The 27,864-nt window shown below is 44.3% G+C and overlaps 1 protein-coding gene across 2 annotated transcripts in view; it reads left to right on the top strand.

Annotated features, from left to right (window-relative positions):
- The window catches only part of REV3L (REV3 like, DNA directed polymerase zeta catalytic subunit), a 1,079,635-nt gene that overhangs the window by 792,973 nt on the left and 258,798 nt on the right, over positions 1-27,864 (top strand). For both annotated transcript variants that reach the window (XM_085612140.1, XM_085612139.1), the window contains exon 18: positions 12,912-13,023. In XM_085612140.1, coding sequence (XP_085468266.1) covers positions 12,912-13,023 — 112 coding nt within the window. The remainder of the gene's footprint in view (positions 1-12,911; positions 13,024-27,864) is intronic.

Raw genomic sequence — 27,864 nt, 5'->3', positions numbered from 1 at the left:
CCTGATGCATGGGTGACTTTTTGCACCCTGGCATAGGAACTTTGTCCTCCTGTTGATTATAATATTAGTATAAGGAGCGTGGACACTGGACCTTAATCAGCTCCTTGGTCCCCCCTCTTTTTTGGTTAATAGATTATGTACGGCGGTTCAGCCGAGGGACCTGTCTATTTCTATTTCCTTTTTCTGTCAAGCACACGAGACAGGATCATAGTGTGAGTTGGTTCCTTATTACGCCTGGACTCTCTTGCCATGGCGTTCCCCTGATTCATTGCTTTACTCTTCAAAGGGTCAGACTTGAGTAATGTATCTAGTGGCATTTTTTGGCTCCCACCTTTAGATTATTTATTTTTCAGCCCCCCACACGTTCCTTATGTAATTATCTTTTATGACGAGATTTTTTTCTAATCTGGCAACAGTAACACAGAGTGATATTACTTTCAGTGCGAGGTGTGGTCCAGGTATGACATTAGGAGTATTTCCACAAATTGACTCTATCTTAATGGGAAGGGTATTGAGCACGAGTACTTGGTATTATAATTGCCAGCTTTTATTAGGGCATTACCAATGACAATTCCTTCTCTTTACTTTTCCAAGCTGGTGCGCAGGAGCGGGCGAGTAGTGTGCCCTACGAATGCACATGCGCATTCATTCTCTTTACTCGCACATGCGCAGTATGATACATTCCGTCAGGACTTTCCTGATTAGGATCCCGCCAAACACCTGACCCGGTCTCTCCATTTAAACCTGCGACTTGCCATGAGTAATTTTCTTTCGGCAGACGCTTGGACAGGGGTAGGTGTATAGGAGGCAGCACCCGCATATATTTGTAAGTATTCAATAGCTGCAGGAATTGTGTGACTGTGAGCATTTTTGATCAGCATTATTGATGTTCTGATATAGTGCCTCTATGTTCTGTTCTGTGTTTACTGTTTCCACAGCCCGATTATACACGGGCGTCCATCACTCTGACCATTGGAGGATCTCTATTAGCAGTTCTTGGTGAGCATGCTTTCTTAGAACTGACAATCCTAATTGATGTATTAACGACAGCAGGATGATTCTCCATGTGTCGTATGCATTGGGCTACACGTCCTATGCCAGGATAATGTTTCCTATGATGCCTATTGAGTCGTCACATAAGGCTGGGGCTCTTTTGACTAGTTGTTTTTGACCTGTCTTGTGTGCTTGTCTATTTCTTTCCTTGTTTATGTAATTGTTGTGCACACAGAAGTGGCACACTGCTAAGCATCAAGTTGTTACTGGTGCTCACTTGTGGTCTATCATGTTTGTTCTTTTCCTAGGTACCATTCAGGAGCGGCCTCCATTTAGCAGCTGTAACCACAATGAGGGTATACAGGTTTCTGCCCCGCCCTGGCTGAGATAAGAGGGTTAATTTTTATCTTTATATTCAACTTTTCACGTGCACTTCACTTTTTCTCATGTTGGTCCTGAAGAAGCGACGAAGGAGCGAAACATGTTGGCCTTGTATATTGACAATCTGGCAAATAGGCCTTTAGGGTCAATAAAATTTTTTTTTTGCAGTTTTTGGGACTGCCAAGGGTATACTAGTAAATCATATTGCTGCATGTTTACCCTTGAATACATTTTATTATCCCTTCACATTGCACATATTTTTATTACCCTCTTTATGATCCACTCCCCACACACCCTCATGCACTATCCGGCAATCCTTTAAAAGATCTCCGATAAAGTGACCCTTCGGGGGACCCGTAGGGAATTGCAGCGCCGGCCCTACGAGGAGCAAATGCCCGATGTTGAAGCATGACACCCCTTGGGGTGTGTGAGGGCAGCAGAGGATGTAGAATGACCTTCCCTCTCACATTTGGGTCTTCTATACCTCGGATTTCTTCTCTTCTCTATTGTTTCTTTTCTTTTTTTCTCTCGTTTCACTACATGGGTGATTTTTTGCACCCTGATGCATGGATGACTTTTTGCACCCTGGCATAGGAACTTTGTCCTCCTGTTGATTATAATATTAGTATAAGGAGCGTGGACACTGGACCTTAATCAGCTCCTTGGTCCCCCCCTCTTTTTTGGTTAATAGTTTGTAAGTTCATACATATAGACGGGAGATGGATATATTTTCATCTCCTTTCCAATTTTTTATTTTGTTAGAAGTAACAGTAGTCCCATAATGAAATCATAGACATATAATGAAATCATCGTGTGATGTTCCATATGATTTCCTCGTTTAGGCCCTCTGCTACCGTATTAAGGGTATAGATCATATATGTTTCCTCCATTTGCATGTATCAGTGACATCATAGCCTGGTTTGAATTTGATTTTTTTCAAGGATAAGCCAGCGGAGATCCTTTTCAGAGTGTCCTTGATCTCTGCAATGAGAGACCATAGGCGACGCCAACTTTTTAGTTCGTATTGCTGACCTATGTTCAGAATACCTTAACCTAAATTTGCGTCCTGTCTCGCCAACATACCCTTTGCCACAAGGGCAAAGGATAAGATAAATAATATTTTGGCTTTGACAGTTTGTGTGATCTTTCAAGATTCCTGATTTTTCTTTGTATTCTCATTTGTCCGTAACTATGGCAGTTTCACATGCCACACAGGTTCCACGTCTGTGGTTCCCCTTAATCATGGGTAAACCCGTGATAGTACTGTCCTTCAGATGTTTATATTTTGGTTCTCTTGTGTGAACTAACTTGTCCCTGATATTAGCATTTCTGCGATAGGCTACTATAGGTTTTTGAAGAGCCATATTGTCATCGTTGGTATTTAGTATTGTCCAGTGTTTCTCGACAATTTTTTTAACCTTAAAGTCTAATGGTGAGTGGTTGATAACACATACCAATAGGTTGTTCTGTTCATGCTGTGTTCCACCCAATAGAGCCTCACGATTAAAGAATCTGGCTTTTTAAAAGCAGTCCTTATTAGTCTCTTAGGGTAGCCTCTTTCTAATAGTCTCTTTTTCAGTTGTTCGCCATGTATGTCATATTCTGCTCTACTAGAACAGTTTCTCCTTATTCTAAGGAATTCCTCAAAGGGGATAGAGTCTTTCTGACTGTTAGGATGGAAACTATCATGGCGCAGTATTGTATTTCTAGCTGTGGGCTTTCGAAAGAAGCTTACTTGCAGGGAACCTGAATCACCTAATACAACTATGTCCAAGAATTCAACTCTATCAGGGCTAAAGTTAGTGAATCTTAAATTGGCATCACTGAGGTTAAGCCAAGAAATGAATTCCTTTAGGGTGCTCGTATCTCCGTCCCAGACGAAAAAAATGTCGTCAATTAAACGGCACCACTCGCCGACGTTCTCGAAGTATGGTGCCACTTCATTGTAGACATGTTTTCTCTCGAATTCTCCCATAAAAATGTTCGCCACACTAGGAGCACAGGAAGCTCCCATGCTAGTCCCCATCATTTGTTGGTACAGATCATGTTTAAATTCACTAATTCTAGGCATTCCAACATGAATCTATCCGGTCTATCGTCCGGTGTTCGGCTGAGAAGAGAGGCCACCGCTTCCACAGCTCTCTGTTATGGGATGTTCGTATATAGTGCCTCGATGTCTAATGTAACCAACAGTTGTCTATCCGATCTGAATGGTATGTATTCAATTTGATTAATAAAGTGCCCTGTATCTTTAATGTATGATTGGTATGTGGCAGTAAGGGGGCATAGGAAGCTATCCACATATTTGGAGATAGGCTCTGTACTCGGGTTGATTGATGATATGATTGGGCGAAGGGGTGGATTGGTCGTATTTGTATGCGTTTTGGGCACCCCATATAGCGCCGGGGTCACTGGATCTTTTTTATTCAGGAATTCATATTCTTTCTGACAGATATCTCCCTGTTCTAAAGCTCTCATGGTTAAAGATTGTATTTTCATGATCAAAGTTTGCAATTGTGAACAACTAGCTGTCTTATAATGTTCTGAAATTGACGGCATATTCTTTATTTTGCTTTCATAGTTTTGTGTGTCCATAATCACTATTCCACCGCCTTTATCACACGGTTTGATTGTGATATTTTTGGTATTTTGAAGGGACTTAAGTGCTAGTATTTCTTGTTTTTTCATATTCGGATTTGGTTCATAGTTGTGTTTAGTCACTTTTTGGAGTTCTTTTAGGAAAGCTTTTTCCTATATTGCCACTTCTGGACCTACCATGTCCAGAGTTGGTGTAAAAATAGAATTAGGTTTGCATCCAGACAGGTTTGTGTCTGGATCCTCCCGACTATTATATTCCCAAAAATCTTTTAGTCTAATTTTCCGAAAGAAGGAAAAAATGTCTTGATGTAGCAAACAAGTATTGCATGTATTACTCGAGACAAACGAAAGGCCTTTACTTAGGACATCCACTTCATAATTGCTAAGTTGGTATTCAGACAAATTAAAAATGGGTATTGCATCAGAGGGTCCTCCAAGTATGGTATTTACTGGCGCCAGTATTGTTGATTTCTGGTTCTCCTATAAGGCTGAGGAGGTACTGGGTTTGATTGTTGGTAATTCCTTTGGTTCATTCCTTGGTATCTCCTCTGCCCCCTGTTCTGACCTCTCCCTAAAAAAGGAGGCTGTTGGTGGTATTGAGTTTGTTCTCCTTGTCCTCCCGGGTGTTATGGATGTTGTAAATATTGGGGCTGTATTTGTCTTGTTACTCTAGATCTGGGGTCAGTCGGTCCTCCATCTAACAAGTGGGGTCCATCACTATCAGAATCTGAGGAGAAGGTATCCGAAAAAGTCACCTGCTTACGCCTAGGTCTGTATTGATTCTGAGTATTTGGTTCTTGTTGCCATTCTTGGTAATAGTTTGGATTCAAATATGAATATGCCTTCTCCTGATTATACCATCTGGTATCTTTTTTCAGTTTGTCTGTCTTTTTCTTTATCAGATATTCATCGAACTCCAGGAGTTCGCTATTTAAGCTGTCTAATTTGGCTTTGGCTTCTTCTAGCGCCGTCAGGCTTTTTAGTTTTTCTTCTACGTCTGCTATCTCCTGATTTAGGACGATCACAACTTCCCTAGCTGTCTCAACAATCAGTATCATCCAATCGCGCGAACATCTGTTCGCGATTTAAGACCATCTTTCTAAGAATTTTCTTATTTCTGCAAAGAGTGCTGGCACATTTCTTACCCTCAGGCCTGAGGGTATGACTCCTGCTCTAAGATATTCAATCATAAACTGTGCATGTGACTCTGTTCTTTTTACTTTTTTCTTTACATTCATGAGTTTAATCCACTCACTATTGTCTGCATTTGATACTGTGACTCTCTTGGTAGTGGATGGCAGTTGTCCTAGCAAGTTACTGAAATCTTCATCTGAAAAACCAAAAGTGGTAAGTCCTTCCATAATAGTCTGTCCGTTCCCTAAAGGGCTCCCTGTACTATAGAACACAAAATCTACTATCAAATTTTCATTTGGATATTTTATTCAAAACACATTTTTTTCACATTCACCTGGAGCTCCCTGCAGTGGCCGTGAGGACTAACCTCCTCACTGAGGTGCTTCAACCGCCAGTAACTCTTCGCAGCCTCTACTGCAGTTCAATGAGGCCCTCACCGACGTTCTGATGGGCACTTGGTCCAAGCCCTCCACAGTCTCTTCTGTGGATCGGAACGTGGCCCGGCGCCACTGCCCTCCCCCGGGTGACCCCAGCTTTCTGTCGGTACACCCCACACCTGAGAGTCTGGTTATCCAGGCCTCGACGTCCCAGACCGCCTTGCCGTCCGCTCCTCCGGATCGGGAATCCAAAAGGTTGCAGCAGTTTAGGAAGAAACTGGTTTCCTCCCTCAGTTTGGGGTTGCGGTCCATTAATACCGCGTGCCTTTTGGACCGTTACACCCACTCCTTGTGGGATACGGTGGCGGACGTGCTGCCCCAGTGTTCGGAGGAGGCCAGGACACGGCTCGCCCAGGCTCTTGCTGAGGGGCGGGATGCAGCACGGTACTCCATTCGGTGTGAACTTGACACCACGGACTTGCTGGGTAGAGCGATTGCGGCGACTGTGGCGATTCGTCGTCACGCCTGGCTGAGGTCCACAAACTTTTCAGGGGATGTCCAGAGCACCCTCATGGACATGCCCTTCGATGGCCGTTGCCTTTTTGGCGACAAAGCGGATAGTGTGCTGTAGCGCTTTAAGGACTCCAGAGCTACGGCCAAGTCCTTGGGCCTCTCGGCCCCGCGCCCGCAAACTTCCGCTCTTCGCCCCTTTCGTGGCCAAGGGAGGGGCGCCGCCGCACGTTCGTCCAGCCACAGGCCGCAGAACCAGCCTCAACGCGGTCGCAGATGTGGATTCCGCCGTGGCGGAGCAGGAGGGCAGAGAGCCGGTCAGTCCACATCTGCTCCCACAGCATCTGCCTCAAAGTCTTCCTAGTCTGAGCTTTCAGGCCCATTCCACGCCAGTGGGAGGCAGAGTTCACCATCACCTGCTCCACTGGCTTACCATCACTTCGGACAGGTGGGTGCTGCAAATCGTCCAAAGGGGCTACTCCCTCCCCTTCAAGGCGACCCCTCCAGCCATGCCACCGCAGTACCACCGCATGTCGGGGGATCGCTTGCAACTTCTGCAGGAGGAAGTTACGGCCCTCTTGGCCAAGGGAGCCATCGAGCGCGTTCCCGGCCCAGAAGTAGGACTGGGTTGTTACCCCTACTACTTTCTGGTTCCCATGAAGGACAAGGGGGGCCTACGCCCTATCTTGGACCTCAGGAGCGTCAACGCCTTTCTCCGGAAGGAGAAGTTCAAGATGCTGACTTTAGCTCAGGTTCTGGCTGCCCTAGACCCTGGAGACTGGATGGTAGCGTTGGACTTGCAGGACGCATATTTCCACATCCCTGTCCTGCCGGCCCACCGGCGTTACCTGCGGTTCACGGTAGGCCACGAGCACTTTCAGTTTACCGTGCTTCCCTTTGGCCTCACCAGTGCCCCTTGGGTGTTCACGAAAGTGATGGCGATGGTCGCAGCTCATCTGCGCAGATTAGGGGTTCCAGTCTTCCCCTATCTTGACTACTGGTTGTTGAAGGCGGGCTCGCCCCAGGCAGTCGTCTCCCACCTCCAGACTACAGCCGACCTCCTGCATTTGCTGGGGTTCTCCATCAACGTGCCGAAGTCACATCTGAGTCCCTCCCAGAAGCTCCTTTTCATCGGAGCGGTTCTGGACTCAGCGCAGTTTTGGGTCTATCCTCCCAAACAGCGGGTTCGGGATATTCAGGCTCTGATTCCGATCTTTCAGTCTTTATCCCGAGTTTCGGTCAGGATGGTCCTACGGCTGCTGGGTCTGATGGCCTCCTGCATCCTGCTGGTGCATCACGCCAGGTGATGGATGCGGGCTCTGCAGTGGGACCTGAAGTTCCAGTGGGTTCAACATCGGGGCGACCTGTCCGATCATGTCCAGATCTCGGAGGGCACTGCGAGACCGTTGCAGTGGTTGCTCATGGACCGCGATTGGGTCTGCGGCAGATACCTCTCCCTACCCCAACCGGAGCATGTAGTGGTGACGGATGCGTCCCTCCAGGGATGGGGGGGGGGCACCTGGGAGAGGCGGAGATCAGAGGCCTCTGGTCTCCGGCGGAGTCCCGACTCCATTTCAACTTATTGGAGCTGCGGGCGATCCGGCTTGCACTGAAGGCATGCCTTCTCTCTGTCCGGGTAAGTTTAGTGCAGGTGTTCACGGACAACACCACCGCCATGTGGTATTGCAACAAACAGGGCGGGGTGGGGTCGTGGACCCTTTGTCAGGAGGCTCTGCGTCTCTGGACATGGCTGAAACATCAGGGCATCACTCTGGTGGTTCAACACCTGCGGGCTCTCTGAACGCCAGGGCGAACGAACTCAGCCGCCGGTGCATGATGGATCACGAATGGCGTCTGAATTCGGAGGTGGCGCAAGGCCTCTTTCGGCAATGGGGAGAGCCTTGGTTGGATCTATTTTCCACCGAAGAGAACGCGCAATGTCATCAGTTCTTCTTGTTGGAATTTCCAAGGCGGCACTCGCTCGGAGACGCTTTTCGTCGCGAGTGGAGTTGCGGTCTGTTATATGCCTTTCCGCCTATACCACTTCTGCCCAGAGTGCTGAAGAAGATCAGGCGTGACCGGGCCCAAGTCATCCTTGTGGCTCCAGATTGGGCACGAAGATACTGGTATCCCCGATTCGACTGCCTCTTCAGGAGGACCTTCTGTCGCAGCAGCAGGGGACGGTCCTCCACCCGAACCTGTCCAGCCTACACCTCCATGCGTGGAGATTGAGCGGCGGCAGTTGATGCCATTTGACTTGCCTCCTAAAATCTGTGATGTCATTCTGGCAGCCAGGCGTCCCTCCACTAAAACGGTATAAGCCTGCAGGTGGAACAAATTTGTGGCAAGGTGCACAGCCTCTTTCTGAGGTTCTCCTATTTCTTCTTTCCCTGGCCCAGCAGGGCTCTGCTCTGGGCACCATCAAGGGATATCTTTCAGATGTTTCTGCCTTCTTACGGCTTCCTGATCAGCCTTCTCTTTTCAAGTCCCCTGTTGTAAATAGATTCTTAAAATGCATTACCCATATGTTTCCTCCTGTCCCCTTTGTAATGCCTCAGTGGGACTTGAATATGGTGTTAACCTATCTGATGTGCGCTCCTTTTGAGCCACTTCATAACTGTCCTCTTAGTCTTCTGACTCTCAAGACTGCTTTCCTGGTTGCCATCACCTCTGCCAGAAGAGTGAGTGAGCTCCTGGCTCTTTCTTCTAAACCTCCTTTCCTCTCTGTCCATCCGGACAGGGTTGTTCTGAGGACTTGCCCTTCTTTTCTTCCTAAGGTGGTTACTGCCTTTCACATCGGGCAGTCTGTTACCTTGCCCACCTTTTTTCCGCATCCCTCGAAATAGGAAGAGAGGCTCCACCGTCTCGACCCAAAACGTGCGCTCTACTTCTATCTGGCCCGCACCAAACAGTTCCGGGTGGACGACCAACTCTTCGTTGGCTACGTTGGCGCTAAGAAGGGGCGGGCAGTGCACAAGCGGACCATCTCTCGGTGGGTCGTTTTGTGCATTAAGGCCTGTTATTCCTTGGCTAAGAAGAATCCTCCTGTGCGGCTGAGGGCCCATTCCACTCGGGCCACAGCGGCTACTACTGCCTTGGGACTGGGAGTCCCTCTGCAGGACATTTGTCAGGCAGCAACGTGGGCCTCTCTGCACACGTTTGCCAAGCATTACTGCCTGGACAGCCAAGTCCGGAGAGACTGCTTCTTTGGCCGTTCCGTTCTCCAGGATTTCCTGGTGTGATCTTGGTTCGCAGACCCACCACCGGGGTCGGTATTGCTGGGGTATCTATTCTAAGGTAAGGAATCTAACTAACGTGTTTCTTTCAGATGAACAAGTTACTTACCTTCGGTAACGATATATCTGTAAGAAACATTAGTTAGATTCCTTACCGCCCCACCCATCCTCCCCGTTCTGCGAACTGATATCTAGGGTTAAGGTCATCCCTTTTAGGGCCCTAGTTTCATGGCACCAGTGTCGGTTTCTTGCATGGCTCTGCGTTCCTGGTGCGGAAAGCTATGTGCAGAACTGACGTCAGCGCGCGAGGGCGGCGTCTAAGTACTCCGACGTCATCCCGGCGATCACGACGGACGCGGAGTCGCAGGCGACGCCTACCGACGCGCAAGGGTACTGCTGATGAAAGATCTTTCCAGATCCAGCCTGACGCCTGGGGATATTCTAAGGTAAGGAATCTAACTAATGTTTCTTACAGATATATCGTTACCGAAGGCAAGTATCTTGTTCATCTAAGCCTTGCCTCGTCCAACCACGAAGCTGATGTGCTCACAGTGATCTTGACCAGTCAGGCAACATTTATTTGTTGTGTTGTTTATGTATATGTACATCACATACACGAGTCTGAACTGTATTAGGCACCATAAATTAATCCAAAATCATATGAAGGTGGAAATTTTATTGGAAGTCTTAAGGAGTTTAGAATCCTAATGTCAATAAACATGAACAAAACAGCCAGGTTTTTAAAGCTGTATATCGGGATAATTTAACAAAACAACCAACATTTTTAATCTGTGAAGAAAGGCATCCAAGATTCTTCCTATTAAACATTTGACAGAAGTGCATTCCTTAGTCTGGGTCCAATGATGGAAAGCATCCTGCTGTCAGAAGCCTATATTTACTGTGGGGGTTAATCAGACAATTGGAGAGATCTAGAGGGTACATATTTTCCATTTTTCTTTTTTTACTGAGCTACCATAGACACATTTCCAATTGAAGTTAAAATCTATGGGAGCTTTTAAAGACAGAAAGATAATCCAACATCATTTGACATTGACATAGTTTAAAATCACAGGTTTTGGATAGATAGTCCGTTTGAACAGAGACCACATAAGTGATTCACAACCTTACATTTATAACCTTTATTGATTTCATGGGGAAACTTTGAAAAGTTGGAGTTGGTGAGCACAGTACCAGAAAGTACATGCATGTTTTAGACCCATTACCATAAACTGTGTGTTGGATGCACAGAGCTTTAGACCACTAGCACTATGCTAGTCAGCAGTTTCATTTGTGATCTGTAAATTATCTGGGGGCTAATCAAGCCAGATATAAATCTGGATTTAATCATTATAAGATTAATGTTTAAGCCTCCACACCTAATCATTTTGAAAAGTGATCTTAGATAAATACTGGACATGATATATACAATACACTATTATGGGGGAGAGGGATGAACTTTGTGGCACTAAAAAGTTAATTGAAAGAGAAGAATGAAAACAGGAAACATAAGGTCACAATGCATACATTAATCCCTGCCCAGCCGAAATCAAGCCAACCAACAGAGCAATTATTATTTGTCACTGACCAGGTTTTTACGCTGCTCTAAGAGCAGTTAGTGTACTGTGGTGTTGAGGGCTGCCAAAAGGGTACTGCATTATTAAAGAGACAAGCGCCCTCATCGGATGAAGTCAAAGTCAACCCAGATTTCCACAGGAGCTGTTTAGATGCCATGATTGGGTTTAAATCCAGACTGAAAATGTTCTAATTGCATGCATCTCTACAAGGGCCGGCAGTTCAGTGTAGGTTGTTTTGTTTAGATTTTTCATGGCCATGAGACAATAATTGGTTGTTAGCCTGGTTAATATTCCTTTTTTATTTATTATTTTTTTTTTTACTTTTTTTAAAGTGATTTAACAAGGCTTTCTTCAGATTATCAGAAAATAAGCCCAATAAAAAAGGAGCAGTTTCTTGACTGCAGAACAAAGAGTAAACGAGTTTCAGAATGGCCTTTGACTGCTGTTGTAACAAGATGTTCATCCAGTTTGCAAGTAGGCTTGAGTATATGTGGAATATTTGAGCAATTCAGTTCAGATACTTCCTTAAAGTCAAAAGCAAAAGGAACTTTAGAACCATGGTACATCTCCATGTGGAGATAGACAAATCAGGTTCGGAATTGTGGAGCCCTTAATGTTGTTTATTTGCTGCTTCATAAAATCCAAACGGACGGCAAAAGTTTCCACCGTTTGAAAGACTTCTGGGGCTTTGTTTATAATTGATGGAACCTTTTTTTTTTTTAATATAGAGTTTTATATAGCCCGAACTAGACCCGAAGTTATCAGAGCGCTTTACATGAGCACCAGTTGGGGTACAGCCGGACACCTGAATTTTTGTTAGGCACAGGGAGATTAGGTGATTTGCCCAGAATCACAGGACGTTGTGCGTCCCTACCGAGACACAAACCCGGTTCCCCAGCTCCAAGGTTGGCTGCTCTAGCCATTAGGCCACATCCTTTCCCCCTTACTGGAAGGAAGGTTTTCTTTCCCCCTCAAATATCACTTTTCCCTAGACAGTACGAATTCCTTTCCACACGACTAGGGTATTGGCTAGCATGCAAGGTAGATTCAGCTGAGCAAGTAGCCACGGTTTGTTTGTTGAGCAAGTTAAAATGGACAAGACAGTAAATTTCATATACTTAAAGGTTTCCAGAACTGTACAAAAACATTCTTTACATAAAGTATAATTTTTTTAAAAAAGTAACGCGTGAAAAAAAATAAATCATTGCACTAAAAAGTTTTTCATGTATTTTTGATCGAAACAAAACATTGGCAATAGTGGACGTCCTGGATGTGGTAACACTGGTGTATATATTCAAAAAATACTTGAAATGTACTCCGTGTGTAACCATCTTCATGTTTATGACGAATTTTTATGTTGTACCTTGCAAACTGATTCGTTCCTTGGCAGTTCCTACCATGCCAAACCATGTTGGTAGGAGTTGCAATGCCAACTGAAAAAGTTATCCTTACATTATCTAGTTTTAAATTAGGTACAATAAATAAAAAACGGAAAGCTATTGAAACCTGAACCTGCTAAAGCTTTGTAATTTGAAAATATAGAAATTAAGGTAAGCATTACTGTTCTTGAAACTCTGACAATGTAAAATGTGCCTTCCCTTTTTTGGAAGAATAACATGAAGCACTGGTAAGTAATCTTCATTTCAAAGTGCATGTGCAAGTGTTAAGTGTAACAAACCTAAACTAGCCCCTAATGACAACTAAAAAGGGGTCCTTATTTTGTTTTTATAAATTAGGCCACATTGCACACTTTTTCACACTAGAGGATTTTTAGCTGAGTCCACATTTGCCTTTCTTTAGGAAAGTGCAGCTCACATGCCTGAGAGCCTGCCTTGCATACAACCCCTTCACAAATATGTACAAGTGAACTGTAGATTCGATTTGATTGTTAAAAAGAATTATGTCCCATGCCTGGACGTAAATCAACAGTTGGTTACAGTATGGAAATGTGTATGAGATTTCAAATTATTCACCAATACATCCCAGGAAGCTGTATCTGCAATAGTTGGAATATCTTGTGGTTGTGGCGTACATGCTAAACTGAAACCAATATGTTGTCCTCTTAATTACTTTTCTGTTGGCTTGTTTACATTTCTACATCTTTTTAGGCAGCCGAGAGAAGGCACCATTACTTGTTCGATCTGGAGTTACAGGCATGGACATCCTCTATGCTACCGATGAGAAACAGCTTTTTCAAGAAGTTGTGAATCTTGTGAGGAGGTAATTTAATTCTTAGCATTTGTTTTTTTAAGGTTTTTTTTTTAGGAAAAAAGCAGATAACTTTCCCCATGGTATTTGACAGAAGGGAAGAACATAAATGGCACAACCAGCATTTACCAAGTCTTTCAGATGTGCAGAATGCACTGTATCTTTTGATGAGTGGCTGTTTTGTGCACTCTGTGATAACACTTTTTTTGCTCCTAAGGGAGGTAAAAGCAGTAGGTATCAGGTCGCTACGTCACTTATTTGTGGATCTTGCTTGCAAGTGAATAATTAAACTTTAAAAAAGAAACTTTTAAAGCCAGGTTTTTATTATCTTTTTATTTTTAAACACTTTATCATTCTTTCTGAAATATTTTAACATGCCCATTGTGTGAGTGGTTTGCCCATTAATAATTTGACGGAGAATAATTTAGCCTGCTGAGGAAATTAAAAAGTTGTGTTCCTTGTTTCAGATTAAATCTGTATATCAAATAAAACCATAGCCTTGTTTTGAAGGAATACAATGAATAATTATGCAGCTTTACCGAATATATTTTCTTTGTGCCTGTTTAAACAAACATAGACTCCCATATCAACACTAACTTTACCCTCTACAGTGTAGAGAAGTGGTTTATGCAGGAAGCTGGCTCTATATAGTGCACTAAAATGAATTGCACTGCATAGAGAGTCCAAGGAACCCTTTTTGGCTTAGAGGAGTTTGCTTTAAAAATCCAAAAGCGCTCTACAAGTGGTAGTGTGTGCATTCAGCTTTAGGCTTATCAAAGGGAAGTGTTGAGCATTTGTTGTACACACATGGGACACACGGTCAGTGAAGAAATCCAACACCAACTTGTAATAATCACACAGATTTTATATTATTTTATGCACCAAGATCTTTGTGATAAAGTAAGTACTTTTTAAGGTAGGGTTTCGACATTTAAATAGGCGATACTGTATTTGCGGTAATATTAACCTATGGGAGAAAGCATATACTGCATACGGCCTCTTGTCAACGACTAACAGGCCTGTTCTTCAGGGCTTAACATACGTAAGGTCCAAGGCAGCACCAAAAGGTCACCTCAGTCTGCTCTGGGGTGTCCGGGTACAGAGGTGCTATCGGTGCTGGGTGCCCCATTTAAGTCAATGGAAAAAGTGCCAGTTAGAAAGATGCTGCAAGTGAGGACTGGGGGACCAGTCTGGTTGAACCCAAAGAGGGTCTCGGATCTCAAGGGTCTCTGTGTCCCAGGGACACCTTCGGTTCACCTGTACTCTGGCTGGAGGTTTTATGTGCAGTGTTGCTTTGTCCGGCAGGGTCGCGCTGTGGCAGGCTCTTGCGGTTGTCGTTCTTCTGCAAAAGAGACTGCAGGCGGGGACTGGGGGACTAGTCCAGCTTCCCCCAAAGCCGAGCTCAGCTCTTAAGGGTCTCAGGACCCCATAGGCACCATCGGTTCACTTTGACTTGGACTCGGGTTGTGGGGCTCGGGTGCAGAGGTGCTTAGAGTTGTCTGGTCATGGTGATCAGAGACTCTTACTTCAGGTGTCGACTTGGAGATGGGGACCAAAACACAACAGCTGGGCCACTCTCAATGCTAGTCTCTTGCTGCCGATGTCCCTCGTTAGCAGGTCGATCTATGTAGGGTCGGTATCCGGATTGGACCACCAACAAGTCTTGGCTGCTGCAAGGGGTCCAGTACCCCGTGTATTGGCTTTGGAGGGCTCTTGGAGGGTCTAGTGTCTTGTTACCCGTTCGAGAGATGGGCTGACTTCTGGGAGCACAGAACACCTCCTGCTGGGTGGCAGCTGCGTCATAGAGTCCAGTGGTCAGCAGTTTGGTAAACTGGAGCTTGCATTTCAGTGCTTGCAGGATGCAGGGAAGTAGCTTTGCTACTCCACTGGAGATGCTGGCTGTTTTTTTCAAGGGGCTGGCAGTCCTCCGAGGCTTTTGGATGTTGCACAAGCGGCAGGACGAGTTGTCGCAATTGCCGGAAGAAGCTGACAGACTGGCAGGGTTGGCACTAAGTCAGTCGCAGGTCCTCAGTTCTTGCTTCTTTCAGCTATTCTTTGCTCTTCTTCTTGAGTCAGTCCATTCTCCTGCTCTGGTGCTAGGGGCTCCCTAAATACTAGATTTAGGGGTGTTAAGGGGAGAGAAAGGTAGTAGCCAATGGACTGCTTACCCTGGGGGTCACTGAACCTCCCATATAACTATTTCCTGGGAAGTGTCAGCATAACCCTGTCCAAAAATTCATAATTTCAATAAAATCAAGATGGTGGAATCCTTCTTTTGTGGGCCACATCTGGCAGCCAACCTTTGGGGTGTGACTGGCCTGGTAGTGCATCACGCCTCCCTGCATATCTAATTTTCTACCTATCCTGCTGCTAAAGGGGCCTCAGCGCAGGGATGACATCTCCCAGGTCTGGGGGAAGACTGGGTCGCATATCAAAGGTGACAGAGACTTTGAAGTCCCTAGTCCTGATATGCTAAATCACTAGCCATCCTGCTGGAGGAGGTGTGAACACCTTCCTCCGAGCAGGCATTGTTTCTGCCTCAGAGAGCATGGGCTCACACCTGCAGGGACCAGAAATCTGTCTGTGGTGGCAGGCTGGACTACACTAATCATCGAGCACACTTGAGGCTGGTAGGTTTTCAAGAGGCACCTCTTAGGTGCCCTCTGGGTGCATGTCATAATGAATCCAACACTGGAATAAATATGGATTTATTCAGACAAGGTGTTTGATACCAAACACCGTAGGTTGCAGTGAAGCTATTATGTAGGTGGGTAACTCCAAATGGCAAGTGCCCGGTACACACCTTAACATGTCTTTCCTGATCACTTGCAATAGTTAGTAGTATAGACTAGACACCACAGGGGCATATCTGTTCATGCAGATATGTCCTCACGTAGGTTATAATGCACCCTGCCTTAGGGCTGTAATGCTTGCTGTAGCAGTGACTTACATATATCGTATGCAGTCACTTAGGCATGGCACGCAGGGGTGTGTGCCATGTTGTGTTTTCACCATGGTTTGCACCATGTCACGCAGCCTGCACTAGGTGCAATAGCAATTTGTGAGCCTGCAGTTTGTATGGGGATCCCTTAGGGTGGCATAAGACATGCTGCAGCCCTTATGGAATGTCTGTGGTACCCCTGCCCTAGGTACTAGGGGGTACCATTTACTTGGGACTTACAAGAGTGCTACAGTGTATGCCAATTGTATCATAATTGTACCAGTTTATCTTGTTTGGGGAAAAAGCATTGGCACTGGGGCCTGGCTAGCACTTCCAGCCAAAAACCTCAGTATTGGTGAGCAAAAAGTAGGGGTGACCATTACAAATAGGGGCACTTTCCTACAGTGTAGTTATGTGAAACTTCAAGCTCCCATTTTATACACAGCGTAACTGCATTTGCTAACTCCTGTATGTGTAAATAATGCTTACTTTTAACCTCACTTCCAATAAATGTATTGAGTATACTTGAACTGTGTAATCATTTTTTTTCCCCTGAAGAAAGACTCTTCCTCTCTTTGGGGTTGGTCCTTTTTTATGTATATTTTTATTTCAAAGGCACAATTTAGCAGCAAGTGAAAAAAAGAATAACCTTGTGCAGTATAATCCCCAAGTTCTGCACAATATAATTCATACATCGATAAAGATGATACCACGGAATTTTGCTGTACGTAGTACCAACCTCTAGTTTCTATAATCCTCCGGAATCCGTACTTGAACATGATTATGTTAACCTAAATAACACAGCACTGCTTAAACAATTAATTTCCTACAACTCTTAGAGAAAAATCCACATCTTGATATTTAAGTACAACCGTACAGTACATAGGCCTAGGTATAATTATAGACCTTATCCTGCACATAATCTTATCTATATATGGTGCTCTGATCCTAGCCACGTTCTATTCCTGGTTATCCATTAATTGACCCTATAATTTATTAAACTTCACGATATACCCATTCTGGGCGGCACACGAATATTCCTTTTGTCTCACTATCTTCATTTTCCCAATCCACGCTGTTATGGAAGGAATTGATTTTGATTTCCACCTTTGTAAGGAGTATTCTGGCCACTTGCTTCGAGAGACGAGCTAACTTTTGTTGTCTTTCAGTCATCTCAAGCACAGAATCATATCCTACTAATACCAGGGAAGGGTTGGGAATAATTTGAATTTGCAAATTAATTTCTAAGTATTGAAAAATCAAATCCCAGAAGTTGCTTAATTCAGGACATTGGCAGATAACATGGGACCCATTAGCTTCTTCGATAACATCAACCTGAAGTTTATGAATTGATCTTATTTTAAAACTGTGGGGTCCGATAGATTAGCTGTTTTGCCTAGAACTACATTGTATCCCAATTGCCATGCATTAACAATTACATTGATGAATTTTGACCCATATTTCTCTGGTTAGGGAGATGCCTTCCTCTTTGCCACTTGTTTGCAGCTTTTCTTCCTGCAAGATATTTTTTCAAATCTCTTAACTGCTTTGGCACTGGTGCGGGGTTGATTAAATTAGAGACCAATTCTTTTTTCGTCAAGATCGTGGTTATATCTATTGCTTTTAACCCTATACACAATGGTATATGAACATTGTAATTAATTATCCCTGGTGAGCACCATATCAATTTCGAGGCAGGTTTTCTTGCTATCACCCATTTCGAGAAAAAAATGAACCTTCCATTTTAATAGAATGTTCTGGTCTATCCCCTCTCCTTTTCCCCTCTTCAAGTAAATCAAGCAGGTTTCCAAATAGGGGATAGAATAATTTTGATAAAACTGCGCCTTCCCTTTAAAAAGAAAAACATTGTAGTTTTATACCGAACGTTCCTGTCGGATTTGGTCAGTTTTAATGTGTGTTCTATATCATTTTCGTTTAAAATCATGTTCATCAGATCGTTCTTAAAAAATAATTCTAAATGTGTATTGTGCAAAATGTATGTGATAATATACTTGAAAATTGGTGTGAGCTGACCCTCCCTCTTCCACACTTCTATATAAATCGCTAAGTGCCAATCTTGGGTTCGAGTCTTATCAGATGAAAGATGAAACCATGAATTTAGTTTCTTTAAAAAAAAGATTGAATTTAGAACACACAGTAAAGCCAAAAAGAAGTTAAACAAATGGATCGCCATCTTTATCAGCACCACTCTTCCTAAGGTGGTTATCGATAATGGTTTCCATCTTGCTAACTGCATTTCTACTTTAATAAGCAACAGTTAAAACTAAATCCATATGGGTTCTCAATATTTTCTGCAAATCTCAACTTGTATCAGCCTGAAGCTTAAAACACTGGGAAAATTCCCAAAACTCTCTCGTGTTGTGTTCTTTGTAGCTAAGATCAGCCTGATATCATCTGCATAATGTTAAATTTTATCCATCTATTGCACTGGTGGCTGGATGATCTCATCTCTTCGAATGGCAATAGACAATGGCTCAATGAAAAAGGAAAACAGGATTGGGAAAAAGGGACAGGCCTGCCTCTTCCCTTGTCAAACTTTCAATGTACCTCCCTCTTATGTATTAATAATCAATTTTGTCTCTGCATTTTTATTCCGATTCTGTATAAACCTTGTGATCTGAGGAGGAATCCTGAATGACTCTAGGACGCAGAAGAGGGTCTCTCAGACCACGAGGTCAAAAGCCTTCTCGGCTTCCGACAAAATTTAATTGCAGAGATTTGTTTTACTGCGATGATATCAAGGGCCTCTATAAAGTAGTTTGAGTTGGTTGATAGTTAACCAGCGATAAAACTATTCTGATCAATGAGAAACACTTTAAAAGCCACCATATTGGGCCTGTTTGCCATTAATTTCATATTCATTTTATAATCTGTATTTAACAGTATTATGGGTCGATAGGAGTTTAGATCCTCTAGTTTTTTACCTTTCTTCAGAACGCTTACCACATTACCAGTATTAAAGGAGGATGGGATTGGAACCCACATAGAATAAAATCCGCTTATCACAGCAAATATATAGTACATCCCAAAATATTTTATACAATTCAAATGGAAAACTGTCTAAGCTGCATACCTTACCACACGATAAATTGTTGGCTACCTCTTCCAGCTCTTCCATAATTAAAGAGTTAACCATGTTGCAGCTATCTTCCTCAGGGAGTGTAGGCATCAACAATCTCCTTGGTAATTTTCCAGTGCCTTTATATCAGCTGTTTAGGTATAATAGTTGACTTGCTTTACACTCCCAAATAAAAGAAATTCAGCACTCCCAAAATGAGGCACTCGGTAAAGCAGGAAGAAACACCTATAAAGGAGACTCAGCACTCACAAAAGGAGGCACATTAAAAGGCAGCTTCAAAATGAAGTGTGGACTCTCTAACAGAAAGACTTTCCCAGATGTCAAATGAAACAGGTGAAACAGCATGTAAATGTGTGTGTGTATGGATATATATATATATATATATATATATATAAGTAATTGTAAATCACTCACAAGTAATCAAATGCATGAGATAAAACGCAAGCAGATAATAATAGTAAAGCACATGCAAATAATAATAATGGAACACTCAAGTCCAATGAAAGGGAGTAAAACATAAGCAGAGAATACTAGATGTCCAATTCAAGATACCAGCACTGTCAAATGGCAAGAATAAACACTGTCAAATGGAATACTCAAATATAAAGAGTATGTATACACAACATGAAAACATCACAGAGCAATTAAACATATAGCTCATAAATCACCTACTGAGTTGAACATAACCTTCTGGTCAGCTTGACTGGGAAGCCCTTTTGAGTCATGCTGAAGTCTCAATGGGACAGCAAAATTTCCTTGTGATGGTGCGCCCACCCCACGAGTGAGCTTCTGTATGAGCGCCAATGCATCCTGTCTTTAATACCTTTTACTAATATGGAGAGAGAGAGACTACTAGAAATTCCCCCCTCCCTTCATTTATTGCAAAAACCAAGGCTGACCGAACCGGTCTGTTTCGAGGACAAGACGGAAGCTGGCCAACCCTCTGTGTTTTTACTCTGAGACGGAGAAGTACATTCCTCTCTCCCACTTTCCAAACACACATCCCACATGTTCTGTTCCAGCAAGGATGTTTTGTTCTGTGCTATTAAGAAATAAAAATGTCCCTCTTTGAAGCTGCAAGAAGGCACGAAATGAAATCATGCAAGAGCACAAACATTATGTTGTACATTGCAAATTGAGTCAGTTAAAACACATAGGGTCAAAGGTCACCACAATCTCACAATGTAAAAATATATGTAGCATTACAATAGTAAATCTGATTAAAGTGTTCTAAAATGATAGCATTGATTTGGCCTGTCTCTTTACAACAAACCCCGTTAAAGGACATCTTAAAGTGTGGATAATGCTTTTGGATAATTTCTCCAGTGTCTGTCAGGCCATAAATCTTCCTGCACAATTACTTTCCCCTTATGGTATTTGCATATAGGTAGAGTTTTTTAACATGGCCCTCTGCATAATAATATTCATTCAGTGCAAACCGGAACTTCTCAGTATCATTTCCGATCCGCTTTTGCGCTCCAGCTTTTGTTCTTTAGCTATTTTATTTAACACTATGTCTTTAGCTTTTATTTGTGCCTGCAAGGAAACTTTTAAAGCTTCCCAAACTATATTTTGAGAGACCCTCTTTTGATGTATTATTATAAATTCCCGTATTACCTCCCCAAACATTTCTACCCATTCATTATTCTCCAGATACAGCTCATTAAAATCCCACTTTTAAATTTGGGTCTTCTCTTACCTCCCAAAATACCTAATTAAAGAGGCAAATGGTTTGAGAACATATTAGACAGTGTTATCAAATATCCAAAGCCCAGACTAGCTGTCACTAAAAAGAAATCGAATTGTGTAGCTGTTGTAAATCTGGCAGAAACACATTTGTATTGTCTCTTTTCTGGAAAGCATTTCTCTATGGGTCTATTAGCAGCAAATCTTTCTGATAATCCAATATGATTTTAGTTGCCTTCTGCTTCCATTGCCTCTTATTATTTGTAGTATCAATCTCTAGATTTTGGAAGAAATTAAAATCGGCCCGATTAGAATTCTTGCCGGACTGCCAACAAAAAACGCAAACCTCCACAGGAGCGTAGAAACTAACAAAAATAAGATGTACAGAGGCGATAGCTCAGCTTAGACTGTACCAAAGACCATCTGTATTGCTCCCCAGGTATTTATTTCGCCATCCAAAGTTTGGCTATAAATATATCCACACTTGTACATGCTGCTCATACTACTGAACATTCCCTAAACCCTGCCCATTTCAAAAACATCGATAATTTAGCCAGATTAGGCAATGCTATGTGAATCTCATGTAATAGCACAACTAAAGGATAATAACCCTTAACCCAAGCCTCTATGCCATGTAATTTCTTCCTCTTATTCACTCATTGACATTAAGCAAGACAATTCTCATAGTATCTGTCAGACGTGAGCCCCTCTACTCTTCATACATACCTCATCAACATCCCACGGCTCTCTGTACTTAAAGAGATAGAGACTGAGTCGAGTTAGGTCCTCCTCTCCTCATTCCTTCCTTGTTCCACCAGCTTTCAACCATCCTTTTCCGATGTACAAACTTTGCATAACGAACCGTTTCTGTGAAAAAATGGCAAAAACTAGCAAAGAAGCAATTGTTTTCCCTGGGATGTTGAGCATGCTTTCCTACTCTCCTGCCCCAGAGGGAGGCTTAGCACAAGTTCCCGGTTTACAATTCATCTTACAAAAGTGCATGTAGTATAAACATACATAATCAGTGCAAGCCAGCGTTCTGTCCACCTTCACAGTGCAATATGCATGTGCTTATATAACATGCAAAATACTCAGTTGACTTCCTCCTCCAAACCTCCTTTTTATATGCTCCCCAACCACCCCTGCATTCTCTAGCAGCATCCCCGCCCCTCTCCTCACATTCCCCCGCACACACACAATGCCCCCCAAGGCAACTTGGCACCATGGCTGGGTGCCAAACCTCCTATTCCTCTTCCACTTCAACCCCCCTCGTTCTTCTAATTCCTTATATTCTGTCGATTAATGTTAAACTATATTGAATTCAACCTGTGCTTTTCAAAAGCATAGCGGCCTCTTTAACCGAATGAAGCGTTTGAAGTGTTCCCGTATACAGTATTTTTAGTCAAAAAGTTGGACTATCGAGGCGTGCACAGCTGCCATTTAAAATTGAGAATGCATGTTCTTAAACTTTTTGCATCTTCAAGCCATTTCTGCAGTCATGTCTGAAAAAATATGGAAGGCAAAATTATTTTGTGTAACAAATGATTTCTCCTTTCTCAAGAATCATCTCTTTCATCTTAGTCAGAAAAATTCACCAAACGAGAAAGAGGTATCATGGCTTAAAGATAAACAAGAGCAGAACTATGCAAGGCACTCTAATATATGTATAGCAGAATTCCCAGAACATCAATAGGACAGTTTTGGCACTGCTTCTCTGGTAGAAGCATTAATAAGAACTTACATAACACCAGAGTTTACACAGGATTTGACCATAATGTAAAACTATAACCATTTGAGTTGATGCATGCCAATTAGCAACAACATTTTGAAGAAAACAAATTAAATTGATCCTGTTTCATCTATTGTCATTTAACACATCTGAACCCTTCTTAAGTATTACCTCGGCTTTCATGAATGTTTTGTGGGCAAAATATTTGTCTGATTTTATGCTATGTTTAATAATTAATCCTGAATTATCTTGAAAGAAAATAAGATGTTCGAGGCATATGAGCTGCAGATCACACACTTAGGATAAGATCGCCATCTGGTGTTGGGCTCGGATGATTGCAGGTTGTTGTCTTCGGAAGAAGCCTTTGGTCACGAGATAGGTGACTCCTCCTCTGGACAACAGTGCGCATGGGCATCCACTCCATCCTCAGATTGTTTTTTTCCGCCATTGGGTTCGGATGAACTTTTTTCCGCTCCAGCTGAAAACTTCTAACAATCAAACAACCTTCGAAAATTTTACAACTCGACGTCGACATATACTCGGACCGGTTCTGGACGCCGCTCATGGAAAGGGCACCATTTAAAAAATGCCCCCAATGTGGAGCAAAGTTCCCCCACAGTGACCACCACGAGCTCTGTAACCTGTGCCTCTCGCCGGACCACAATGAATCCAGCTGTCCAGCCTGCGCCGCATTCCGTTCGAAGAAAACCATCCGGGACCGAAGAGCTCGACGCCATATCATGGCCAGGCCGGCTCCAGAACCAGACGGCATCTTTGCCCAGGATGTCCCTGACGACGACTCCGAAGACCTCCAAATCGTATCCGAGGCTGACGATTCTGATGACCTCATCACTCCGGGGCAGCGTGTGAGTACCAGTGCCCCTACCCCAACCCCACCAAAAAAGACATTGGTCAAGACTCTGCCAGCTGGCCCCAGTCGCGACCGAAAATCATCTTCAGAGGCCCCACCCTCGGGCCCGGCTCCGAAGAAATATAAGCCTGCAGGTGGCTCGAGCTCGAGTACACCTCATATTACTGTGCCCACAATACCTTCGGCACCGAAGACTCCCCTGTCGGCACCGAAGCAGGCTCCGAGGCCGAAATCTCCATCGGCACCAAAACGTTCTTCGGCACCGAAGTCTCCACCGGCACCGAAAGGTTCCTCGGCGCCTAAATCTCCGCCGGCACCGAAAAGTTCTTCGGCACCAAAATCATCCTCGGTGCCGAAAAAAGTCCACAAAGGCTCTGCCGATCTCCCAAACACAGATCGGAGCCGAAAAAGTCTGCGCCAAAGCCACTTTCGGACAATGAGGAACTTTTTCGCCCGGATCCCACGCAAAAAAGGATTTATATCAATCCAAAAACCGGACATGTCACAGCTGTGCCATACAAGAAACGGAAGCTGGACACAACACCTCCTCCAGCTCCCGTGAAGAAGAAGGACTTTGCCACCTCACCCATTCGTCCTTCCTCTCCTATATTACCTCTCATCCCACCCCCCCGGCCCCCACCTCCTTCCCCTCTACCATCTCCTTCACATACACCACCTCCACAGGATGATGGTGATGATGATGATTTAGGGGGAGGGGGGAGACCCAGATGATCCTACTGATCCTCATGATCCTTTTACACTCCCGGACACGGCACCCTTAGACGACTGGGCTTTCCCTTTACCGGACCTTCCTGATCCCACTACATACCCTTCCAAACCCTCCCCTCCTGATGACCATTTAGGGTTTGGACAACTCATAAACAGGGCGGCACTGTTCCATGGCGTTACCATGCACACAGATACACCTGAAGAGGACTTTCTCCTCGACACTTTTGAGCAGTTGCAAAAATCTGTTCAAATCTTGCCCATGATTAAGGGAGTGATAAAGCACGCCACTGAGGTTTTTAAGGACCCTGTTAGAGCTAGGGTTCTTAACCCCCGAATAGAAAAAAAATATAGACCGGCCCCACAGGATCCCGCTTACATCAAAGCGCAGCTCCCTCTAGACTCTTTAGTCGTGTCAAATGCAAGGAAGCGGGCTGACTCCCAAACAACAGGAGACACACCGCCCTCAGACAAAGAGTCTAAGCTCTTAGAGGCCTCTGGAAAAGGGGTTGCCGCACAAGCTGCTAACCACTGGCGTATTGACAACACACAAGCCCTATTGGCTCGATATGATAGGGCTCATTATGACCAGCTAGAGGATCTTTTGCAACACCTGCCTGATCAGTACAAATCCCAGGCCAATGACCTCATTCAAGAGGGAAAGCTAATATCAAATGCCTCAATCAAATGTGCACTAGACGCAGCGGACACCGCCTCTAGGGCGGTCAACACGAGCGTGTTACTTAGACGCCACGCATGGCTACGTATTTCCGGCTTTAAGCCGGAAGTACAATCAACCATTCTTGCTCAACCCTTTAATCAGGAGCAATTATTTGGACCCGCAGTCGACACTGCACTAGAAAAGATGAAGAAAGATAATGAGACTGCCAAATCAATGGGAGCATTACAGTCTACACAACCCCGAGGCTCCTTTCGACGCTCCCTTTACAGGGGAGCCTCCAAAAGTGTGGGAACACACACCTCTTCCACTTTCAAAACCTCCGGACAAACATCCCCTAACAGAGGATATTTTAGAGGCGGATATAGGGGAAACAATACCAAGGGCCGAGGACGGGGCAACACCAACACCCGCACCTCTCCAGCCACTAAACAGTGACTTGCCTCCACTCCCCCCAGACCATTCCACTCTGGTCGGGGGAAGACTCCAACAGTTCCTACCTGTCTGGGATTCCATCACAACAGACAAGTGGGTAAGACAAATTATCCAGTTTGGCTACTGCCTCGAACTCACACACACCCCCCCAAACATACCACCCAAACATCGTCCAATGTCACCACACCATCTCACGCTCCTCAAACAGGAAATTTGGTCTTTGCTTCAAAAATACGCAATAGAACCAGTTCCACTCCAACATCAGGCTACAGGAGTGTATTATCTATATTTCCTCATTCCCAAAAAGGACGGGACCTTAAGACCCATACTGGACCTCAGGCTACTAAACCAATACATACAATCAGATCACTTCTATATGATCACTCTCCAACAAGTCCTCCCACTACTTCAACAGGGCGACTTCCTTGCCACATTGGACCTCAAGGACGCATACCTTCACATCCCTATGCATCCCGCTCACAGGAAATATCTACGATTTGTGGTAGACGGGCAACACTATCTGTTCACAGTTCTCCCATTCGGAGTAACAACCGCACCCAGGGTATTCACCAAATACTTAGCAGTTGTGGCAGCGCATCTCAGGAGACAACAAATCCATGTCTTCCCCTATCTCGACGATTGGCTCATAAAAGCCAATACTCTCGACAAATGCGTTCTCCACACTCACCGCACTATTCAAACCCTACACGACTTAGGATTTACCATCAACTATCCCAAATCTCAACTGCAACCCTCCCACATACATCAATATCTGGGAGCCACCATAAATACATCCAAGGCCATAGCTTATTCCAGCACAGCCAGGATAGTCAACATACAAAATCTCATCTCAAAATTTCAAACGCAACACTCTCTTCCAGCAAGAGTGTTTATGCAACTGTTAGGCATGATGGCGTCATGCATCTCCATCGTACCCCACGCACGACTTCAAATGCGGCCCTTGCAAGAGTGTCTAGCACAACAGTGGAACCAGGCTCACGGACAACTTACCAATCTGGTGTTGGTGGACAGTCGCTCACTTCGTTCACTAAAATGGTGAAACACCATCAACCTGTCCAAAGGGCGGCCGTTCTTAGAGCCTCTTCCACAGGTAGTGCTGACCACCGACGCATCTCTCACGGGGTGGGGAGCCCACCTCCATCAATACACCACTCAGGGCAGATGGACCACTCAACACAAACTGCTCCATATCAATCACCTCGAACTTCTAGCGGTGTTCCTAGCACTGAAATCCTTTCAAGTACATCTAAAGAACAAAACTGTCCTCATCTGCACAGACAATATGACGACAATGTATTACATACAGAAACAGGGGGGGGGACACATTCTCTCCAACTGTCCCGACTTGCACAGCAAATCTGGAGATGGGCAATTCCCCAAAACATCTACCTGCTAGCGCAACACCTTCCTGGCGTTCACAACCAGGTCGCCGACCTCCTAAGTCGCCAGACACAGCAAATCCACGAATGGGAATTACACCCCAAAGACCTATTCCCATTCTTCCAAAAATGGGGCCAACCAGACATAGATCTGTTCGCCACTCACGAAAACACAAAATGGCCAACCTTCGCCGCCAGGTTTTCACACCCACAGTCGAAGGGCAATGCAATATGGATGAACTGGTCGGGCAGATTTGCATACGCTTTTCCGCCTCTCCCACTCATTCCATTTGTGGTACGCAAGCTGAAACAACAGTCGCTAAAACTGATCCTAGTAGCTCCCACTTGGGCACGTCAACCCTGGTTCACAACACTTCTAGAACTATCGCTAGTTCCACATCAAAAATTGCGCCTCTCCCCGGCTCTATTAACCCAGAACCATGGAGAAATCAGACACCCAGATCCTCAGACACTGAACTTGGCAATCTGGCTCCTGAAGTCTTAGAGTTCGGTTACCTCAACCTCCCACCGGACTGTATGAATATCATAAAAGAGGCTAGAAGACCTACTACTAGGGCGTGTTATGCAGTAAAATGGAAAAGCTTTGCCATTTACTGCGCCAACAATGACATTCGTCCACTAGATGCTTCCATCCAAAACATTATTTGCTATTTACTACACTTGCAAAGATGTAATTTAGCGTATTCCTCCATACGTCTACACCTAGCGGCCTTAGCAGCCTACTTGCAAAATAGACAACACCTGTCCCTCTTTAAGGTACCAGCCATCAAAGCATTTATGGAGGGTCTTAAAAGGATTATTCCTCCAAGATTACCACCTTCCCCTGTGTGGAACCTAAATATTGTTCTCACAAGGCTCATGGGTCCTCCATTTGAACCTATGCAAAAATGCGAACTGCAGTTCCTAACATGGAAAGTGTCTTTCCTTATCGCAATCACATCCCTACGGAGAGTAAGTGAGATACAAGCCTTAACTCTTGAAGAACCATTCTTACAACTACATCGTAACAAAGTGGTTCTTAGGACAAACCCGAAATTACTCCCTAAAGTCATTTCCCCTTTCCATCTTAACCAATCAGTCGAGCTACCAGTCTTCTTCCCTAATCCAGACTCAGTAGCTGAGAGAGCCCTTCATACCTTAGATGTTAAAAGAGCCTTGCTTTATTACATCGACAGAACCAAACCTTTTCGCAAAACCAAACAGCTGTTTGTTGCTTTCGCTCCACCACATAAAGGCAACCCCATTTCCAAATCAGGTATAGCCAG

The sequence above is a fragment of the Triturus cristatus genome, chromosome 6 (genome assembly GCF_964204655.1).
Source record: "Triturus cristatus chromosome 6, aTriCri1.1, whole genome shotgun sequence".
Classification (NCBI taxonomy): Eukaryota; Metazoa; Chordata; class Amphibia; order Caudata; family Salamandridae; genus Triturus; species Triturus cristatus.
This window is presented reverse-complemented; position numbering and strand designations above follow the sequence as displayed.